This window comes from Bombus affinis, chromosome 13 (genome assembly GCF_024516045.1).
Source record: "Bombus affinis isolate iyBomAffi1 chromosome 13, iyBomAffi1.2, whole genome shotgun sequence".
Lineage (NCBI taxonomy): Eukaryota > Metazoa > Arthropoda > Insecta > Hymenoptera > Apidae > Bombus > Bombus affinis.
Window position 1 is genome coordinate 4,765,123 of NC_066356.1, and position 22,309 is coordinate 4,787,431.

At 34.7% G+C, this 22,309-nt stretch overlaps 1 protein-coding gene and 2 long non-coding RNA genes across 6 annotated transcripts in view; 1 reads left to right on the forward strand and 2 right to left on the reverse strand.

The window, feature by feature from the left end:
- Positions 1-2,518: 2,518 nt before the first annotated feature.
- On the reverse strand, positions 2,519-7,679 carry LOC126923328 (uncharacterized). Its single transcript, XR_007713115.1, has 3 exons — positions 5,649-7,679; positions 5,422-5,561; positions 2,519-4,933 (listed from the first exon to the last, which is right to left on the reverse strand). It is a non-coding gene; the product is annotated as an uncharacterized LOC126923328 (long non-coding RNA).
- Positions 7,680-7,778: 99 nt separating this feature from the next.
- LOC126923327 (uncharacterized) lies at positions 7,779-12,649 on the forward strand. Of its 3 annotated transcripts, none has more exons than XR_007713113.1 (5): positions 7,779-8,591; positions 10,012-10,116; positions 10,873-11,304; positions 11,796-11,913; positions 11,994-12,649. It is a non-coding gene; the product is annotated as an uncharacterized LOC126923327 (long non-coding RNA). The 3 variants fall into 3 exon arrangements; XR_007713112.1 differs by having other exon boundaries at positions 10,015-10,116; XR_007713114.1 differs by lacking the exon at positions 10,012-10,116.
- Positions 9,141-22,309, reverse strand: part of LOC126923315 (uncharacterized) — a 32,463-nt gene continuing 19,294 nt past the window's right edge. The window contains exons 3-6 of one of the 2 annotated variants that reach the window (XM_050736655.1): positions 11,952-12,086; positions 11,001-11,328; positions 10,853-10,919; positions 9,141-10,712 (exon numbers count right to left, since the gene is read on the reverse strand). In XM_050736655.1, coding sequence (XP_050592612.1) covers positions 9,926-10,712; positions 10,853-10,919; positions 11,001-11,328; positions 11,952-12,086 — 1,317 coding nt within the window. In that variant the 3' untranslated portion in view covers positions 9,141-9,925. Of the gene's footprint in view, positions 10,713-10,852; positions 11,329-11,951; positions 12,087-22,309 lie in introns of both variants that reach the window. The other variant, XM_050736654.1, reaches the window with a different exon arrangement.

The window sequence follows — 22,309 nt, forward strand, 5'->3', positions numbered from 1 at the left end:
TGCCTGCTCTTGTCGTTGCTGTAAATTACTCAAAACCAACATAATAATGAGTAGGCAAGTTGGAAGCAGATAAGCTTTGTCTTGCAACATATTACCATAACTTGAGGATGTTAACAAGTAGCAAGAAAATCTTCCTTCGACTAACCATCGTTTTTCGCCTTCTTCTGTAACACCGCTATTTTACACCTACCATACTTTAATTCCCTTGGTTCCAGATGTCTAAATTTTATTTGTACGTATTTTACATTCGAACACCATGACTGGATTTTCTCTTTTAAAACTGCGTTGCAACAGTGATTAAATTTCATTTTTATATCTGCAGCATGGTTCAAGATACATCAAACATCATATGTTTACTAAAAAGGACTAAACCCGGTATTAAGTTTAAGCAAACAACCATATGTTCAATATGAAAAGAAGGCAATTTCAAATTTTATCTGGAAACGATTATAACGGCATTTATATATGACAATGTCGAAATTTTGGATAAAATAAACTTTTTGCAAAATATACCAAAGCCAACATGAAGAACACGAACAACATAAACTTTAAAGTGGAGGATTTCTTGTAATAACAACGAAAAAAGCAGGTCATTTTTATGGATTCATTTTTAGATCAGTTATATTGCGATACTAGAACTTTTTGGGATGTAAATAGATAATCTTGAAGTATATATAATTTTGTGTATTTCAGTTCTTTTTATTGTTTATCGTGTATTATACGAGTCTCGTGATTAAATTTGGCAATGGAACCATTGTTTATGCACGCGATAATAGTATTTGTCACGGTCGTCACAATGCAAAAATAAAGGAATGTTCTTAAAGTTAGATACTTTGCGCTGAAATTGAATCTATGCTTGAAAGAAAAACATGAAAATTTGGAGAGCGTTTAGAAGAAAAATGTACTTCCTTCACAGGGTAAATTGAGTTTGTATCGTTTCAAAAGATATTATGAAGAAACAATCGAATAAAAATTTCAGATCCATTCCCTGGAGAAATTTGTAAAAAGTGAGTAAACCTTGTTCGAAATTGATAAATCAACTAGTCTTTCGTGCACGACAGTTGGAGAAGCATTGAAAGTGGCAGTTTAAAAAGCTAATAAACAACAAGGAGAATTGAAATAAAAAATTACATTTGCACTTCAAGGCTGCATTTACATCCTAAAAGGGTTTAGATACAGTGTAATTAGTATCTAGCCTAAAAAAATTTATAAAAATCACTTGCTTTTATTGTTTTTACACGAGAATCCTTCTGTACTAGAAAATTCTCTCCTTTCGTATCAGAAAAAAATTTCCAAACAGCAGAAACTTCTGTATCAGAGATTATTTGAACGTGAATTCTTTAACGTATCCTTAAGTCCTAACATCTCAACTTTATAAATGCTGACATTGGTACTTCTTGCATCAAGCCGCAGATACATTTTACGTAGATACACATATTTAAGTGTATATCATATTCAGTTTCTTTAAATTCCAAGCAGATTTCTGTCCAACAAAATTTTCATTGTTACATATGTACGCAATTTAAATACACTATTCTCTATCGTCTTTCTTTTTCACTTCGCGTGAAATAATGTCTGAATTTTACTTTTATACGTATATCGTGCGTATTTTACAGAACAATTTTCTCAAACTTTTAAAGAAACAGTTAGCTCCTGAATTTCGTTTCTGTATATCTGACCAAACACTGTCTCCTCAAATTCTTTATAATGTGTTCTTCCCCAAACTGAAATGACGATGTCTAGCCTACCATATCATAAAATTCCCCATAAATGCAGAAATATCCGCAATACAGCCACTAAGAACCAACCAATTCCCCTTACCAAAGATAATCCAATAAACTTGCCAATAAATTACCAATATATTTCGCTTTCGAGCCATCTCCTATACAACGACAATGATCTCATACTCTAACCATCATCGCATGACCAAACCAGCCCTGAAAAACATTCTATCTTGAAGCCTATTAAAAAATCGGCTGATTACGGTTCAGAGGCGAAATATATAAAATTTGGTGCAGCAATTAACGCGTTAATGGATCAGAAAAGTTCCGCGTGATTCAACGCACAAGGGGGCAGACCTTGGCGTTCGGCTGGCACGCTCTGATCGATAAAACGGAAGCAGGCATCGTTCATGGGACGGTTCGACGTTGATATCTGGCGAAAGGGGTGCAGGGGCTGGAGTCAATCGGAAGATCAGGATGGGGACGAGACATCAGGGATGGTGTTTCACGACGCGACGAGGTCATCGAAGCAAAGAAAGAGAAGGCAGAGCTTGTCGTTTCACCGCAAACCCGAAAATATCCATGTCGACCGGTATGTTGAAACCTGGCATAAGCTCTGGCCGGTTGCCAAAAGAGCGGTACTCGTTTGGAGGCCACGCCAGGCCAGAGGCGAGCGGCCTCGTCGATCCCAACGTCCGTTAGGCCTCACGGAAAAAAAAAAGAAAAAAACAGACAAGTAAAAAGAAACCAACCAGGAGACCATAGACCATGTCCGTCAATAACGTGCAAGAAGACTGCGAAGCACATAATTATTTATTTGCAAAAGGATATCGAAACGGATATAAAGGATATAACGTTCCAAACGTCTTTTAACCAGTTAGCTGTTGCGATCTCTTTGCAAAGTGTGTACCTAAAATGTGTGGCAAAAGGTAAGCGATGACGAGTATACTCGTCAAACACGGAGTATGAGTGGCTGTCATAATAGAGAATAAAGTTGTAACGAAATGATTGTTTTATTTTTTAATTTTGTTACTGAAAAGGCTCGTGATAACGCAAAATACTGTTGTTTCTTCCTGACGAGTATACTCGTCAGAGACAGGTAACTGGTTAAATCGAGCGTAAATGAGAAGGAAGTTAATTTGCGGATTTCGATTAACTTTAAACTTTGACGATAATTGGCGATAAAGATGTTTCGCTACTTCTGTTTTGTCACGGATTTTGAATTTTCAGGAGACAACCGTGTGGTAAGCTGCACTTTCACGCCAACGTTCGCAAAACATTCAGGTCTGTCGTCGAGAAGTAAACTGCAATGTTCATCGGACGTTGACGCAAAAGTGCAGCTCATCACACGGTTGTCTCCCGAAAAAGCAGCAGCATGACAAGATGAGAGCGGTGAAACATCTCTAGAAATTCCTAAGCGACGTAATCCTTGTCCAACTAACGTAGCTGCAGTGAAACAACAACAGCATACACCGTAATTGACATCTGTTATACATAATATGCCCATCATACAATGTAAATATTGTATAATGGACATAACATTTGTTATAACATGCAATGTTGGTAATTACTTAATAACAGACTGGTCTAATATAGTATTGTACAAGCCTATGTAATATATCTGTATACTATAATACTCGCCCAGAGGTGAATGCGAGTTTAGATAAATAAAATAATAAGAACGTAGGAGTGACGTTGCTCGAGGAAGAAATCGAATCACCACTGGGTGATATCAGTCTCTTAAGATTATCACTGAATTACCCTTCGGGAATTTTAATCATCCGTTGACCTTTCAACCGGCTAACACCAGTTAACTCATTTTCTTCTTCGTCGTCCTGATAACTTTGTATCCGAAGACACTGCTATATTATACCAACATTATGCAGCGTTCTCCTCCTGGATTTTTTATTTTTTTCACAGAAGACAGGAAAAATAAGAACGTCCTGGAAATTTTTTTGTGATTGTAGAGCAATCGTTTAATAATGTCCGGCGTTAGTATTCCATCGATGTCTTCATAATATGAACGTTTTTGGGACAGAAACGTGCCTGTTATAATGTGAGAGTCTCTTTTCCTATAGAAAAAAACTTCATAAACTTTTTTTTAAAAGATTCTGGGACACTTACCGATGCTTTTACAATGCGTTATAAGATCTATCGTTGAGTCGAGCTTTTTAAAACTTGTTCGATAAAACTACAGATTCGAAAAACAAATTTCGCTTGAAAGATTAACTTACTTAAAATATATCGAACACGTATATCGGAGGAGTACTTCAAGATTTATCCTCGACAATGCCATCAACTGTTGAAGTATTTAATATTCTACATGCGAAGATTGTGCATCTAACAGATAATTATAATAAGTACTGATTAATCGGCGTAACGGATAATCTAGGCAAATATCGAAAACTTATCGTAAACACTTCAAATAAAAATTAGAATATCGAACTATACCACGATTAATAAAGTTCCATTATTTAATATTTACAGACATCAAAATATTAAAATCTGGCTATTTTAAATACATTGCCAATTAGTTGCTGAAACGAGTGGGATGGATTGTTAGAGCAAAACACGTGGTGTGTTCGTTTCCACCCACGGCTACTTTTTTCAGATACCCGTAAATTCGCAATTTACTTCTATTTCTGCAATGACAAACGTCGGTCCTTGAGCGAAGTCATGACGTAACGTGTTATCTCAGTGTCAATCTTGAAATTAATGTCCAACTACATCGCGTGAAAGTGTCGTACACGATAATTACGAACAGTAAACTGCCTGGTCATTGAATATGCACCAAAAAATGCCTCTTTGTGCTATTTAATCGCCACCATAAATCTGCCTCGCTTACACATCTAACGCTAAGTAAGAGAATTTAAATATAAATTCTCTTACCAAGTCCACGTGTTATTTTAATATTCGATAAAACGACTGTTATCCCTGTCGTCTCTTAATTTGTGAAAATACCATTGGTTTTGCTGAATCCTCATTTCTGAGATATTTGCAAAAATAAACATGAATTTAAATAAAAAAATAATCATCATCTACTAAGATGGGAATTAATTAACTGATAACTATCCATAACATTATGTTACAGAAATAATAGCAGTAATAACAACAATATTACCTTTGTTTTTATTAGAAATTTAACTTATGCCTTTTTTAGTAGTAAAGAAAAAAATACTTCCGTTGCGAAATAGTAGTGAACTTACTGTTTCCTGAAAAATTTACTTTTCTTATTACTGTTACTTTTTTAAGAAACTAATGATATATATATACATATAATGAAATGTAATTGAATAAAGAACGCCATCTTATCAAAGCTATAAACCGTGGATCAAAGATAAGTTAGACACGATAACTATACCAAGATCGTCGGGACAATAGTCTAATGATATTTAATCAAAATCGATTTAAAAATTAAACGTCTGTAGCGTAAAAACTCAAGTGTGAAAATATAGATAACGATAGTAGATGTTGATTTTCTGTATGGTTAACTTAAAAATTTGTCCGACTCACACGGCGCAATATCGACAACCAAAATAATACCACTAAAAAAATAGATACAGATTAATCGTCTCAAATGCGTAGAAAGGTATATAAATATGTAAAATATTGTTTTTTGTAAAAATGATAAGCATTTTTTTTATTAAAATTTTTCCTTTAAAAGCTACCCATGACTCCCACGTGCTCAGGGTAAACTAACCTCTTAAAAGTAAATAAAAATTTTTCAGAAGAACTCGTGAAGCTTCTTTGGTTGAAAACCTTATTCGTCAAATACCAATCTAACCAGCGAACTTTTATCCACATTATAACTACTTAAAACTTGAAACAAATAGCTAGAACCTAAAACAAATACAGATCGGCTATATTACTAAATAGCAACAACATAATGATTTTCAAATATTTCTAATGATTTTTATGATTACTCACTCTAATCGCCACATGTCACCTTACAATGAAACCTATTTCATCGCGAATAGCATATGAAACTGGTTGCAAAGCCGAATGGGAAGTAAGCCATTACGTTGAATCAGGGAACTGTCCTTAATTTACTGGCTCTATGTTTCGAATTATTGGTACAACGCCGTTAAGATAATTAACTTCCACTGGATTACGACGGTTTCACTCTTTTTTTTTCTCTATGTAACGTACAACGCATTTTACTTTTTGCTTCACTTTCTTTATTTCTTTGTTGTTACCGATAGACAAAAGTTGAACGAATGCCGCGATTGCGCAAAACACAATTACCTGAGGTGGACTCGAACCTTGTTCCATAGATAATGCAGCTCTCATGAAAGTCGGATTATTGCCTCTCGATATACATATGTAACTTGAGAGACGCACTTTGGATCGTTACTTACATTTTATGCGTCACACCATGTAAAGTGCTATGTAAATTAACCTAGCGAGAAAGCATGTCTTCAGAGAAGAAACAATGACACGTTTGAAATTGAGCCTCAGTCGATTATTACACCAGAGCTCTTTTACACAATAATTTATTAACTGCTGTTAGTGTACATTAACAAGTGACAAATCATAAATCATACATGTAGACTTGTATTGTACAAATGGTTCTTATAATCTCACAGTCTTATATCGAACAGGACAATCCTTAATTTGTAAAATTCACTTATAGAATTGTATAAGAAGAGATATTGGTAACTTGTAATTTCTAACTTATACAATTTTGCTAATAATATTAGAACAAACGTGTTAAAAAGCCTAGCATATAAAAGCTAAATAATTTCTAAACTCTATACAAATATAATTCCATTTGTGAAGCTGATGTAGAACTATGAACGTCAGTTAAGATAGATATGGTCGAATAGCAAGCTAAGTAAACACATACGCAACCAACATTTTATTTCATTCTCCCTTCTTTATTACTCCCCCACTCTGTTTCTTTTAACACATTCCATGTACACCAATTTTATACGATTTGTACAAACCGCGTGGAACATCGATGATCCATGTGCCCACGTGTGTTCATTATACTTGTTAAATAAATTATATTTCGTAATTACACAATTATTATCGAAAATGACCTAATTTATAAAATATTGATACACTCAAGTGTTCAGGAATTATTTCATGATTTTGTATGTCTAATACGGAATGTGTCAATAAACTTGAAAGAACACGCATTTTTTAAATTCAAAGCAATCAAAAATTGAATACCAAAGAATAACAAAGCATTGTTGTAAATAGTGATCCAGAAAAAAATATGATTCTATAGACAATTGACATTCAATAAATATGAGTCGATAGTTTTACCATGAAATTGTCACTTTGCATTGAAATCTATCACATGGCATTAAAAGCATTCCTCCCATGATCAAATCGGGAAGGTTAGTTAAAATCGCTTAATAAAACAGTCGTATTGAGCCGAACTGAATCGAGCATATAGGTTGAGCAAGTGAAAGTGAGGTTAGGTTGGTAACATCACGTGGTGCACCACGGGGTCCAAACGAGGTTAATCGAGAGACCAAGAAGCGAGCGCCGGCGCAACCAATGAACATAAAATGCGTGCTTACTATTTTCTATTCCTTTTTTCCTATCTCACTTCAACGAAATCTCTCAAATAACCTCGTCTTTTTTTCATTTCCTTCATACGTTACTGCTCGATACCAATGAACAAGAGGAAGAAAAAGCAAACGATTAGCATAAAAATTTAAACGTCACAGAACCCCTCCATGTTCAAAGAAAAATATCGACGACGCGACACAGCGATTCGTCAATGAAAACACGAGAGAAAAACGTGTTTGGTATTCGTCGAATCGCCGCCAGTCCGCGCTGAAGTAGTATTGTGCGCGAATTTCGAAGAAAAGGAAAAATGCGCGTTCTAACAAGGCAGAGAACGAGCTAGCGATAGGAGGGGAGATTATCGAGCTCGTACAGAAAAGATACGCTAAAAAGATATATCGTTATATTTATCTGAAATTAAATAGTATTACAGCGGATACTTACCAATCAATGGAAAAATACTAGGTTGATCGAGCAGCGACTTAAGACTGTTTTCAACAAGAGTGGGAGAGGAACGATCCTTGTCACTCATTTCACGCACTGCGCCACGAAGCCGCACGTTCTGAGGGTTACACACGCACACCACAATCCGTTCAGTACACGGAACACCGCACGAAAGAACGAACGGCAGATATAGATAGACTTTCTATGTGTGTACACACGGGACTATACAAACTGCAAGTGTGTACGTGTAGGAGAAACAGCACACACAGACACACGAACGTAACGGTGTGTAGTAATAACAACGAGCACGCAGGCCAACGAGAAACGAATGTGCCTCCCGTGGGACACGATTAAACGACGTTCTTCCAGACCGGCAGAGAGAAAAGGCGCCCGCACCCGAACCTCTCACCTCGTCACGATGTTTCTACTATCACCCGAGACGGTCGCGGCCCGTTCGAACACTCTGGCCACGTTAAAATAAACGCGGAGCGCTATACCCAGTGCACGGTGCTCTTGAAAATCAATCTAAAAGTGGATCGGCTGGTGGCGCAATCTCCTGGCTAACCTCTGGACCGACTCGCGAACAAGTGAACGACGCCTGCCGTACTGATAACGAATAGTGTCTCTACTTTTGCCTTATCGCGATGCGCGCGCATCTGTCCCCCGATCTCCCACACCGCCCATCTACGAACGTTTCTTAGCCATGATCAGCAGTTTTCGTTTCGTTAAATCTTTGCTCACGATATCTCTTTTCTTTTTCTTTATTTCACGTTATTTTTCCTCATTTAATGATCAAGTGTTTTCCTTGCTTAAATCTTTTTAAATTTCTAGCCTGCGTTCGTTAAGTTCGGTGCTCTGTGTGCGTTTCGAAGTTAAAAGCGCTGACGTTCGCTCCTTTCTACAAATGTATAGACATTTTTGTTATTTATAATGTTATGTATAATATTTTCGGTATTTCCTATATGATATAGTTATTTATAATGGATGTTATAATGTTAATTTTCAATAGTTTATAACCAGATTGCAAATGCTTATTATATAAATCCAAGTGTACAAAAATGTACAAAATATCTATATTTATAATATTTAAGAGATCCTATTTTGTTAGTTATATTTCATAAAAATGTAGATTTGCATAAACATGTTCAGTCTACTTACAACTGCACAATCTAAAACAATGAATCAATGAAAAAAAATACGTAAAAGCTAAAAGTATAAAGAAGTAAAGTTATTAGACTAATAAAAGTATCGTATATCACATAATCAATCATTGGTCTAATGATTACATGCATAAAAGTTAATTAAGATGCATATATTCATATAAGTCTAAAAAGGACAAAATGTTATAATATAAACAAATGTTATCAAAGTATTTTATATGTTAGTATATAGGAAATCTTATAATTAATTATATTGTTAGAAGTAATTATATTTAAGGAAGAAACTTCTACTATATTGAATACTCAAATACTTTATATATAATTATTTATGTACAAATTCATGAAAGATAAAGCAGATTACAGCCTTAATGACTTATGCTGCATAGTAATACTTCTAAGTACAAATTGAACACTGTTTCAAAGTGGAAGTTGAGACTGTTTAAAATATTTTAAAGTACCAGTAAAAAGGCAAAATGCTCAATTACAATATCGGTACACATCTAAGAGATGTATATGATTGCTGATTGCTTTTGTCAATACAAATGCTGGAGACAACTTTTACAAAATCTTTTGCATATAACCATCAAGAATTATGTTTTCCTAATACATGTAAAAGTACTAACTATGCTTGTATACATATTAACCTTCTAATGAAACTCTGGACAAATTTATATTCTATAGTAATGCATCAAGTCATTCATAAAACTAAAGTCAAATGAGAGAGAAACAAAAAGAAATTTTAAATTAACTAATTAATTAATTTTTTGTATTTTTTTAATTTTAACTAATTAATTAATTTTTTTTAATTAACTGATTAATTAATTAATCAGCATTATTATCAGCATTATGTTTGTCTCTAAACTGTTTTAAACGTTTCTTAAAGAATAAAACTTTCCTGAACAAGGACACATAAAATGTAAAACTGATTTGGAAATATTCAGACAGGAGCAAAAATTACTGTATCAATAATCGACTGTGCCTTCTATGTTCAGTCATTTGTTTACATTTGAATATATCAAGTGCATTCATCAGAGTCATTTCGTTTAGAAAGTAGTTTATGTATATTGCTAGCAAAATCATTCAAACCCAGACACTTAAAGATTCAGTGGTAGTTTGAGAGGCGGTGAAGTTACTACGATGTTTATTAAAGAAAGCTCGAATTTCAGCAGGAGTGGAAGACCACCTACGATGCCTAGCTTTTTCCAATGGTACTGCCGGTAAACCCACCTCTTGATGACAACCTCTTATAGGAGAAATTGACAGAACGTTAGGTAAACCAATTTCTTGAAAAGAACTCATAGAAGAAAATCCACTTTCGTCCTCGACGCTGCTCACACTGGCAGTTGGCTTTGATTTCGAAGATTTATCCTTTTTCTCCACTTTTCTAACACGTCTATTTGGCGTAGATGTCGGCGTACATACGTAAATATGTTTGTGATTCGATATGGATACGTTGAAACAGTTATTATTTGAAAGTAGATCCTCTTCTTCGGTAGTTTTGCTGCTTCCTGAGTTGAGTGAGGTGGTGTCAACGGATCTTCTTATATCAGGAAGAAGATCGTGGAAACCTTGACTGATCTCAACAATGTTTGACGATGATTTTACGAAACACCTACTGTCGTTATCGGTACTACTTGATTCGTTCCCATGGTCATAACTAGAACATCTATTGTACCCGATAGCTTCCTGCAAGCGCGTTGCATTTACGTAACTACCATCCTGCAAGGTCACTGGTACCTCGTTGTGATGATTATTGTAACGATGACGCTCTGTGGGCGATGGGGAGGATTCGTTATTTTCTATCGACGAGATTCTGACCAGATCCGGTTCTCTCATTGAGAGCAACGACTGAACTGTTCTCATTAATCTGAAACAATTAATTTACAATTAGTTAAAAATAGTTTACTATCTTCAAATATTTTAAATAAAGAGATATTTAAAGTTACTTATTAATAACTAAACACTACAAAATAATTATTTTAATCACTTACGTATTTGGTTACGTACCTAAATGCTTCTTGGGATAGTTTCTGGGGCGGTATATCATTCGGGTCCAGCTTGGGTTGCGTAGGAGCTTTATAAACAACAGCGTCTTGAGTTTTATTGGGACTCTGAGATTTATTACGTGGAGAATTGAGACCCTGAGATTTATTACGTGGAGAAGTAGAATGCGCTGGATCGTTTCTGCGAAGCATCGACCAAGTGAATTCGCGGTAGTTGGTAGTGCACGGTGACATCTGTGTGACCGATTTCGACTTCGTGAAACGAGAGGAAGTCGAAGACGATGGCGCTGAGGAAACATGATTCGACGAGGAATCTGCGTGCTCAGTGTGAACGCTATGGCTACGTGGAAACCGTCCCGTTGACTTCTTATCCTTAGGATTACTCTTCTCGTGAAGAATATCCAAGCTTTTGCGGGCTCGGTCCAGGAAGCGCAGCACCTGCTCCATCAGGGCACGGTACATCTGTCTATTTGCTTCTATCTGTAAAATTTTTTATAAATAAATATTCGTGCAATTTACACTGTTTTATTTCTATAATAGATTTATATTATGTTTCAATCATATTGTATTATTAACATATATTTTCATATGCACTGATTTGGAGTATTAAAAGCTTCAAACGTACACACACACACTTACTGGATGTTCACAGCATTTTTATCGCATACAGAATAGTTATTTATACATGACATCGTATGTAACTGTTGCGTGGGCAATAATAATGCTGTGGTTATTCATTAAGTGCACAAGTACAATAAATTTGAAACTTTAATATTTAAGGAATGGGGATTCAAAGCGAGTTTGTGGTATTTTTATTAAACTATAAAAAACTTTGTTAAAAGAGATGTAGAAATAGTTGCCTCTGTCTAAGGTTGAAGCTGTACTGTTTTAAAATTGCCAAAGTGTTTCACTTCTTTGCATATTTTTAATTCTTGATATTTGTACAGGTACTAAAGTATTAAAAATGGCAGTGGAATATTTTTCGGGGACAGACGGTGAAGTATTCAAGGAATGGGGATAAGGTAATCTGGTCGAGGACATCAACAATTTCCTCTTGTAAATCAGGTATGTTAAACGATCGTGGTTTATGGTTAAATAGAGACCTGTTTCAATTGCCATTGCAATGTTTCAACTTGTGTTTGCAGGAAAACATTGTCGACTACTTGTACGTGAGGTGTTTGATTGGTCGCTAAAATTTCTTGAAGTCTTCGGTTCTCTTCTATCAATGATCGGTATTGCTGAAACAAAAAACAGAAATGACAAAATCAGTTAACGATAATTATTGGTGTTTTCTTTCTAAATTCAATTTCTTACTTTTATCACACTTTAAGTTTAACGAGGAAAGTGTCCAGCTCTCGAACGACTTTCCTGAACGTAATAATCGTTTCAAAAGAAGAAAGAAGCGACATGGTACGGCGTATATACACGCGTTAATACAAGGTTTCACCTTGCGTAGGAGATTTTCACACGGTGGAGTGAACACGATTCGACGTTAGCAGAGCGTACGCCTGTTTATTGTACAGACATTGCTTTACCAATAGCGGTATATTTTATTTAAAATAATATATTGCTCTAATCACAGTTAAACGTAGAAGAAACTTTAAATATTTGCATCATTAATTATCCTAAACTTTTTGTCGATTTTCTAATTAATATTCTAACGCCTTCATTTTATAAAATAATATTCCAGGTATAATATTGCAGAAGTCTATGAAATACAAATGTATACAACCGTATAATAAAATAATAAGATTTAAAGTTGGACTCTAGATAAATAAATTAATGAAGAACTATTCCGGAATTTGTATTAAATTTATTATATGCTTATTGATATTACTACCAGGTTTCTAATTGATATTCTAGAGCTATTATTTTATAAAATAATATTCTACAGAATTTCCAGCAAATTCATTATCACGATATTCCAAAATTTCCTTTAGACTTAATCAACCTTCCAAAATATCTGCCAGATTTCTCACTATTATCCTAAAGAACTTATTTACATCCTGAAACAACATTTTAGGATTTTCGCTAGAATTACAGCCAATATCAACAAATATTTAACATATCCGTGATAAATATTTAAAAAATCTCCTGCTAAACTCGTATCATCAAGAAACATCCAATAACGGATCAATAACAAATTTCCCCCCAAGAATAGAAATCTTTACCACACTGAAAATAATTAAACGACCCAACATTACTGATCCTATTCGGCCAACATCCTCGGAAGTATTTTAAAACGACATCTAATACGCCGCAACAGAATTCTAATACAAGTCGAATAGAAAACGCACAAAGGGGAGTGGAGTTTTCCGCGAGTCCAGTCACGAAGTCCTCATTGAGCAAACAATTAGACACCAGCGAACAGTTACTTCGGACAACTTGAAAAGGTTCGAGCATCGATGATGCACCGCCATTCGAACGGATAGGCCCTTTAACATTTGCATATTTCTTTCTTTTCGGTGGCCGAGTCGCGGACAGCGGGAATAAAAGAAGTTCGAAGAAACACGAGGTTTCTGACATTTCCATACAATGACGGGAAAAATACGGTACGAGTTGCGAGATATCCGGCGATGGGCCATGCCTGATAACGAAGCCAGGACGCGCGAGATGTTGAAAGAATCATGCGTTCATCGTTCGGTCGCCACGCGTTCAACTATCACTGTTATTAGAATCATCAGCGGAGATTTGCTCTCAGCCAGTCGCAGAAAAATACACGATATTTCGAAAACCTTGAATCTTTGCTCCTTTCAACGCCCCGACTCTCTTGGTCCGCCTCATCCAATTCAAATGATACATAAATGATGATTTATGACAATCCTTTTACGTAAATCCTCTGCTATAATAGTAACAAGTTTCTATAATAATATTAAGTAATATTTCATATAATAGATTCTTAATAATTAAATTAATAAATCTGTGCAAAGTCAAATTGTACGAACTGTTTGTACGATAGAAGTCTGTATTCTTCTTCGTTCGTTCGAAAGGATGGAAAGACAATTTTTTGAGGAATATTTCCAAATTGTAACTTGTATTATTTAAACATAAACTTGGTAATTATCGATTATTATATTATTGACTAAGAAAGAACCACGTTGACTCGGTCGGCTGGCACTTGGATCCTTGATTATCGAAACTCAATATTTCCTATATCCTAATAGTCGAATTTTCAGCCAGCACCTCTGAAACTTGGATTTATTCCTAGTTGCATGTGTTTATTTCACCGCGGTCTCTGGTTGTCACGGTGGAACCCATATAAAGCTGTAGGTCCACCAAGGATGGATAGAATGAGAAATGAGAAAAGCAATGAAAAGATAAAAGGAATAGAAGAAGCAATGAGAAGATGACAACAAGAGTTGTTCCTTTTCTATCTAAAGTGTTTTCATCTGCTGTTGCGTGTATTATTGATTAAGAAATCATTGAAGAATACAACAAGGGTCTCGGACAAGAATCGCTACTACCTCTACCTCTTCCTCTTCCTGCTGATCTTTCCTTGGAAGTATCCTTTTCGTGTATTTAAATGATATATCTGTTTAGATTTAAAGTGGAAAACCACTTACTTCAGTAGAATGTGGATTCTCTCTGGACGATCTTACATATTAAATAAACCTTCTTAATTGGTTTTATGTAATATACATTTTATTTATCGTATTTAAATATGAAGTTTAGCCAACAGAAAACGAGACGTGTTATCAAACCAAGCGGCTCGAAACGTCGTAAAATAGAAAACCAGACGAAACTGCAACTGGGATAATTAATTGCACTCGAATAAATAAAAAATTAGCAATTACAAATTCTTGACACTCGCTTTCACAGCCACGAACTCCGATGATATTCCTTATTTCTCTAATAAAACATCCATCTCTCATCACCAATAAATGTAGAACAAATGTATCATAAATTACATGTATGTTACATATCATAAATTATTAAAAAGTTCGTAACACACGGTGAAAGAATACAAAGTCCCAGGTTGGTTTCACCGATGGTTTCACCGTATCACAAGGAGCGCGAAGAAAAGTCGGTATCGCTTTTACGCGCGTAAAACGGCACTATGATGGAAGGATAAGACGACGTGTTTTGCCTATGGTTTCTTTGACGATGAGCCGGCAAGGGTTTCTTTCAGTGTCCCGTTCACATAAGGGAATTTGTACGGAAAGCTGAAATTTTTCAGCGGGGACCTAAGCGGATGGGGTTCCGCATGGTCGCTCAGCTTGAACCGTCCACCGGCGGAATACTATCATGACGTCACTCGCTACGGTCACTGCCTGAATTATTCAGTATTTCTTCGTTTCTACTTGTACACACTGACTATACCTCTTTATATCTAATAGTCGTCACGACTCAAACAAGATAACGTGCATAGTGTCACGTAACTGATAATGCAAATTCTATATTTTAAATTTGTACGACATTTATTCGATGATTCGATGATATATTCATATTTATATTGGTATATCTCGCCTTCGATACCGTCTCTTATAGCAATTAATAGTTACACTTTGTTCCTACGTTTCCTCAACATTCCAGTCCACTTTTTAAGGGCACGTCTGAAACCGAACGAGTGCAATCAACAAAGAGGCTGATTTCTTTTTTGATTTTGGCAGATATAAAGATGGACTTATCAAGGTAGAAACAACCGTAGGACATTTTTACCATGTCATGTTGTTATTTCAAAAATTCTATGTTTATTTTCCTCGATGAGCAAGGGGGATGGTATTTTAAAATTCTGACAGATATAAAGATGAATTTATCAAAGTAGGAAGAATCATAGGAAACTTTTACCAAATCATGTTGTCATTTAAAGAATTCCATGTTTATTTTCCTCGATAAAATTGATCTTATTAGTTAGGGGGATGATTTTTTTAAATTCTGACAGATATAAAGATGAATTTATCAAAGTAGGAAGAATCATAGGAAACTTTTACCAAATCATGTTGTCATTTAAAGAATTCCATGTTTATTTTCCTCGATAAAATTGATCTTATTAGCAAGGGGGATGATTTTTTAAAATTCTGACAGATATAAAGGATCTATCAGGGTAGAAAGAAACATGGGAAATTTTTACCAAGTCATGTTGCTATTTAAAAAATTCTACGTTCGCTTCGCTTAATAAAATTGTCGATCTTATTAATAGTATTATATACAAGGTGTCACGTAATCGACAATGCAAACAGCAAAGGGTATGATTTCTCAAAATTCTAATTAAGATTCAATCTGTCCGTAGAAAAAACTTTAGGAGATTAAAAAGATAGCGCTAAACAATTCTATGTAAATTTTCTTTAATTTTATTATTATTGTATATAGGTTGCCTGCATATTCGAATATACAGGATTATGAAAAAATCATTCGAAATAACAGAGTTGTCTCGTCCGAGATTGCCCATCCTAAATATATCCATTACTTCAAGCAACAAGCGAAAATATTGCGTAGAAAATTCGTACGATCGTTAGAAGACATAACACGGTGACGATAATCTCTTCAAATGGGAGAATCAACTTTTTGCGACCTAATTCAGTTGAACAGCGAGTAATTACCAAAAGACTCGCGTTATTTGAAGAATATTTCTTACAGTATAAATCATAAAAGTTTTTCGTTTCGAACCAGTATTAGTGTGACTAATGGATTTGTGCAGAGAGTACGGGTACCATTCGAACGTGCATGACACAGCACAGAAACGATCAACATAATAAAACACGGAAATATGATAGAAAATAAAATTCTAGGACGCGAATCAAGTCTGAATATCTCAGATTTAATACCGTAAGATTTTTGTGCGATAGCCTACTTTACACTCTGAAGCAGAAACGCGTGTATTCGTCGGATATTTAAAGAAACGATTTAAATAAAAAAATGACGAAAGAAGTGCTTTAACCATTTAAAAGAATTTCGAACTTTTTCGTGTCCATAGGAAATAGCTGTGATATTAAAATATACGGAACGCTACGAAAAGAAAAAGCTAATTATACTTTCTAAGGAGTCGTTCATTCAAAATTCATAATAACAAAAATCAGCACGCATCGAGCGTATCTGGGTAAACTTTTATTCGATACGATTTATGAACGCGTCAAAGGAAACATACACAGGCGTGCGAAAGTAGACGTCTTCTATGAACATATATCATCTGCGTAGTATGAAACATTTTGAAATTTCAATAGCATTGCGAGACTCGATTATCATGATTACTACATCGGTAAAATTTGAAACAGATATGAAAATGTATATAGAAATTGCAAGCTATTTAGTATAAGTACTTTCTTTTTATTTATAAAAATATCTCAAGATACATAGAATGCACATAACGCGCAAAGACACTTCAAATATCCAGAATAACTGAAACAGATTTTCTTATTTACATTTCGTCTTTTTACAAAACTATATATTTGTATAAATATCCGCAATACTTTCGTGAGTCAGCGTATTATCCTTTGAAGCAGCTGATAACTTCGAAAAAAACTGACTAACTGTACATACATCGGGACAAAGGAATCCCTGTCCTTCGAGTAATTGCAAAATCTGGCTTTACAGACTATTGAGCATCGCCTTAATCGAAACTATCATCCTTCTAATCAGCCTTGAATGCGTCCGCTCGATTTCACGTTTAACACTAAACCTACCGACACTTTGTATTTACCTATTCCTACCATGTGCGGTCAAAATGACCGGTGATTAAAGAAGTAAGAATTTTTATGATTTAACTTAGATAATGGTTAACTTATAACTAAATGTATATAAAATGATGAACTTTCATAAAATTTCGTCGAAATTTACTTTTGTTTAATTTCAATTATAGACTTAAATAGAATTACACTTTTATTTATATAGAAATATATCCTATTCAACTTTGCTGCATTTTTTACAAATTATCTTATTATCGAGTGTACATTTGCCGCATAAATATTGTCCGCGTCTTTCAACAAATTTTCCTAATTTTGTAACCTTTACAACTTTTTACTTGACAAGTTTTTGTAGTAACGAATCTGAACTTGTTGATAGTTTTATTGCATGGCTTTTTTCCCGCGATTCTTTATATAAAAGTAATGTATGCACCAAGCTTATAACAATTTTGTGAGTTCTCTGTAAATTGGCCCCATACTGTAGATACCATTGCAAATTTATTGGTTCGTAAACGTTAGCTTCTTTCGCTCTTCTTATCAAATCCTATAAACCTCATAATTTCAGCAAAGTCATTCCTGCTCATTGTTTTCGAAAAAATGCAGGTCTCCAAATTTTATTCCACAAATATGAGACATCTAAATTTTTTATATAGCATATAGCATATAGCAGAGCAATAAATGCATCTAGTTTTGTTGCATCTAGCTCCCTCTTAGTCCCCAATACTCTAAATTCTTCTTCTTCCGTACGTTTTATTATATGATCCCTTGTACAGTGATCAATGATAAGATAAAATGCCGTCTTTACTTGTCCTTTCATAATATGCCGTTTAGCATATTCCTAAAAATATTATGAACTGATGTCCTGCCAGGTTTGGGACTTGCATCTATTTCTCTCCAAACTGTCCCATCGGGACCAGTTTCGATACGTTGGTTCTCTACATCAGTCTCACCCTTTGTTGTCAACGATAATTTCTTTCCTTCTTGTCCTGGACTTATTTATAATATTCAACTCTGATTCGGTTGTAAATAGCTTTTCATGTGTTTCTACGCCGTTTTCTGAACAGCCTTCTTCTATGTCCGTAATTTTTTTTTTATAAGTTTTTTTTTAAAGTCTTGACAGTTCCAGGGTAAATATTTATCATAGAATAATACCGTGTATGGAATACAAAATTATTATCAAATTTGATATACTTTATCTTCCCTTTTCTAATAACTTTACGCAAAACGCTATGAGATGCTTTCTGCCTGAGTTTTAGAGATAACAAGTTAGATGTCAACTAATTGACTAACAAACTGAGATGTATTCTAGTCGAAAGGACAATAGCAAATAAGAATATGGCCTGTGACGGCGATATTTATAGAAAAAAAATTTTTTTTTTTTTATTTATTAGAATATTTACAATCAATTCTCGTTGAGAATTTTCAGTAACTTAATTTGGCGTGATACAATGACATGGATTATAATAGTTTTATATTGTTGGTTCTAGTAGAAACTAAGGATTTAATCTAGAGGGTATTTTCTTTTTAGTCTGCGGATCTGGTCCGTCGTGTCCAGTAGTTGGGTGACTAGTGGGTTGTGGTGGTTGTTGACTCTTGTGTTATATCTGCTTCTGGACTTGTGTATTTCATCTTTGACTTGACTGAAAAAGGTATCTTGAGGTCACGGTGGATTGTTTCGTTGGTAACATACCAAGGTGCATTTAATAGGGATCTTAGTGTTTTCGATTGGAAGCGTTGGAGTATTTCAATGTTGGAATTACTTGCTGTTCCCCATAGTTGGATTCCGTAGGTCCAGACAGGTTTTATTACGGCCTTGTAGAGGGTTATTTTGTTCTGTATGTTTAGTTTGGAGCGTCGGTCCGTGAGCCAATAGAATTTTCTTAGTTTATAAAAAAATATTGATGAATATTGCCGTTCTCCACCAACGGTTACTCGAGGGTGGAGTTGGGAAAGCTTTTCCCGTGTTTTATCGCAATGAGCAATAACCCGAAGAAACTTCTCGACTTTTAAAATATTTGTAACAATGGACTGTAAAAGATGCTAAATTTTATAGCGGTTCCTTAGGTTTATTATGGGCCTGAGTTGATATGTTTTGACAACTGGTGTCCATCTTGATCGAGGAATAAATTATATTTTTATGACAAGATTACAGGTGTAACAGCTATTATTATTTGTTATTACTAATTTTGTTTGTCATTTGACCTTGAGATAGCCTTTTATTTGTACTGACTGTATTTATTTTAAGAATAACGTTAATATTTTTTCGGACGGTCAAAATGACCGCTCACGGTAGTCAAAGCAGAGTAGAAATTTTTCTCAGAAAATAAAAGAGCAAACTAAAAGTAAATACCGAAAAATATATTTTATGCGTGTTTTAGGAAAAGTCAGAATTTATGAAGCGATATGATAAAGTTTAAATATGGTTAAACTTGTGTAGAAGAAGTTTGACCGCCGCTGGTAGATTTAGTGTTAAAAATTTGTCCTTCTGCGGCCACCAGATACGAAGTAAGTAATACATTAGCCGGGTCGTTAACAAAGGACTTTTCAGGCTTAACCAATGGTCATGGCTTTACTGTCTGTCAATGGCTTGCCAATGGTCATGGCTTTACTGTCTTAGATAAGCTGTAATCTCTTAGGTACTGTTGAACTTTGTGAGGGGCTGTTTCGTTGTACGGCAGAGTTTGACGCGAATTACGCGTAAACGGTACAACACTGCAACGTGTGACGAATAATGATGTTCTCTAGACAAGCACATTGGAATGAAGTTTTTGATAATTAAATTATAATTTTTCTTAAAGATATGATGCATATATCTGAACTTAAATAATTTACTTTAATAACTGATAGTAAAATTGAGTATGATATATTTTAAAGCACGGTACGACACATAAAACCACGTCACAATTTTCACATTCATAGCGTGATAGTGTTTTCCAATTGCTGTTCGTTTTCTATTTTCGAGCGACATTTTCAGCTCGAAGATTCTAAAAAATTATAAGGATACAGGATAAGATAAGGATAAGGATACAGTGGGATCGCGCTGCTTGGGACTCAAACGATTAACAATATACAATAACATAACGATAGAACGGTTTACCAGCGGAAAAATATCTATTCCTTGGAATCACGTGAGCCACGATTGGACGATATTTAACGCGATTAGGATAATCGACATGTAGTTGAAATTTGTTATTACGAAACAAACATAAATACTTTACGTGTTGGAATTAACATGAAAGAAAAGGAACGTTACAGCAAATTCTTCCCTTGCTATGGTTCTCTTGCACGCAAGAATATTCAGTGATATTTTTTGTCTTCGATCGTACAATTCCTTTTACGCGATAATTCCTTTTATGATCCACCATCCATGAAATAAGAAGCATCGTGAAACGAAACACAGAAAAGAAACGTTTGTTCTTCTGCAAGAAGACTATACCTACACTTATATTAGTCGAAATTTCCAAATTTCCCTTCCTGTTAAATATCAGGTACAGTGCTGTGAATAATCATAGAGCCAAACGCAGTTTCTGCATTATTTCTTCAACATTTCTAAGAAACCATCGACCGCGCCTGGATATGTTAAGCGAAGTTGTGTTTCCAGAGGATAAATTGTACGATAGAATATCAGGAGATTTTGCACGGTAAATTATTTCCTTTCACGACTGAAATAAAAGACAGAAAGACAATTTTTTCAACGAGTCGACGCTCCTCTTTGTACAGTTGCCACTATAGAAACGTGGTTCCAAGATTTCGGAATAAAATTATTAGCATAGCCAGCATTGGGTCCTCGTTTGAAACTGATCGAGAACCTGTGGCGAGTTTTAACAAGAAAAGTTTACGATCGGAAGACTACTTCTAAAGATTATATTCCTGTGCATTACAGTAGCGATCAAAATATAGCCAGGTAATAAATTGGATGAAGAGCATTTAACGAGGACTGAATTATTCTCGCTTAGGGTTACACGTAAGATCCTATTCGAGGATTGCTGGCAATAAAATACGTCAAATAAGAAATGCTACGTTCATTTACAACTAACTAACTAACTAACTAACTAACGGTATTTCATTTACGAGTCAAACATCGATGAATATTAATTACAAATTAGAAAAGATAATGATAAGAATAAATTAAAAAAGATGAAATACGCGATGAAGAAGTGTGATAATTTTTAACTATAATAATTTTAACGATTGGTTATAATTATATGAATTTTTAACTATACGTATGTCCATGTTTCTGCCATTATCATAAACGTACAATCTTTAACGTCGCACGATTAATTCTCTTTATCGAATCACCGCGTTTTACGCAAATTAATATAATAATTATATATAGTATATATAGTAAAAATTAATATAGTAAAAGTAGACTGCGGATTTCTATGCATTTACAGGAACTTTGAAAGTGCAACATTGCACAAAATGTGCATCATACGAAAATATATACAAGACATCCAAAGCATGTGTATGCCGTGCTTTCTATTGTACTTAGCGGGCAAAACAATATTCTACCGAGGTTCAACATTTTTAATTACATTCTCGAAAATGTGTAGGAATTCGTAATCTAAATAGATATCTAATTAAGTATCGTTTAATAGTATACAGGCTGTTTTATTCTTATCCTGTCAAACGGTGTGAGTATATTCTATGATTGAAAATAGGAAAGAAATGTTACAGAAACAATAATTCAAATGCTCAGAAATCGTCATTTACGCTGGTCGATCGTATTAATAAAAATGATTGGTCGGTAAAAGTAGAATGAAACATCAATTGTCCTATGTTCGCACATCTTTCTCCTATTTTCAATCACAGAATATACCGCCACCGTTTGGCGGAGTGAA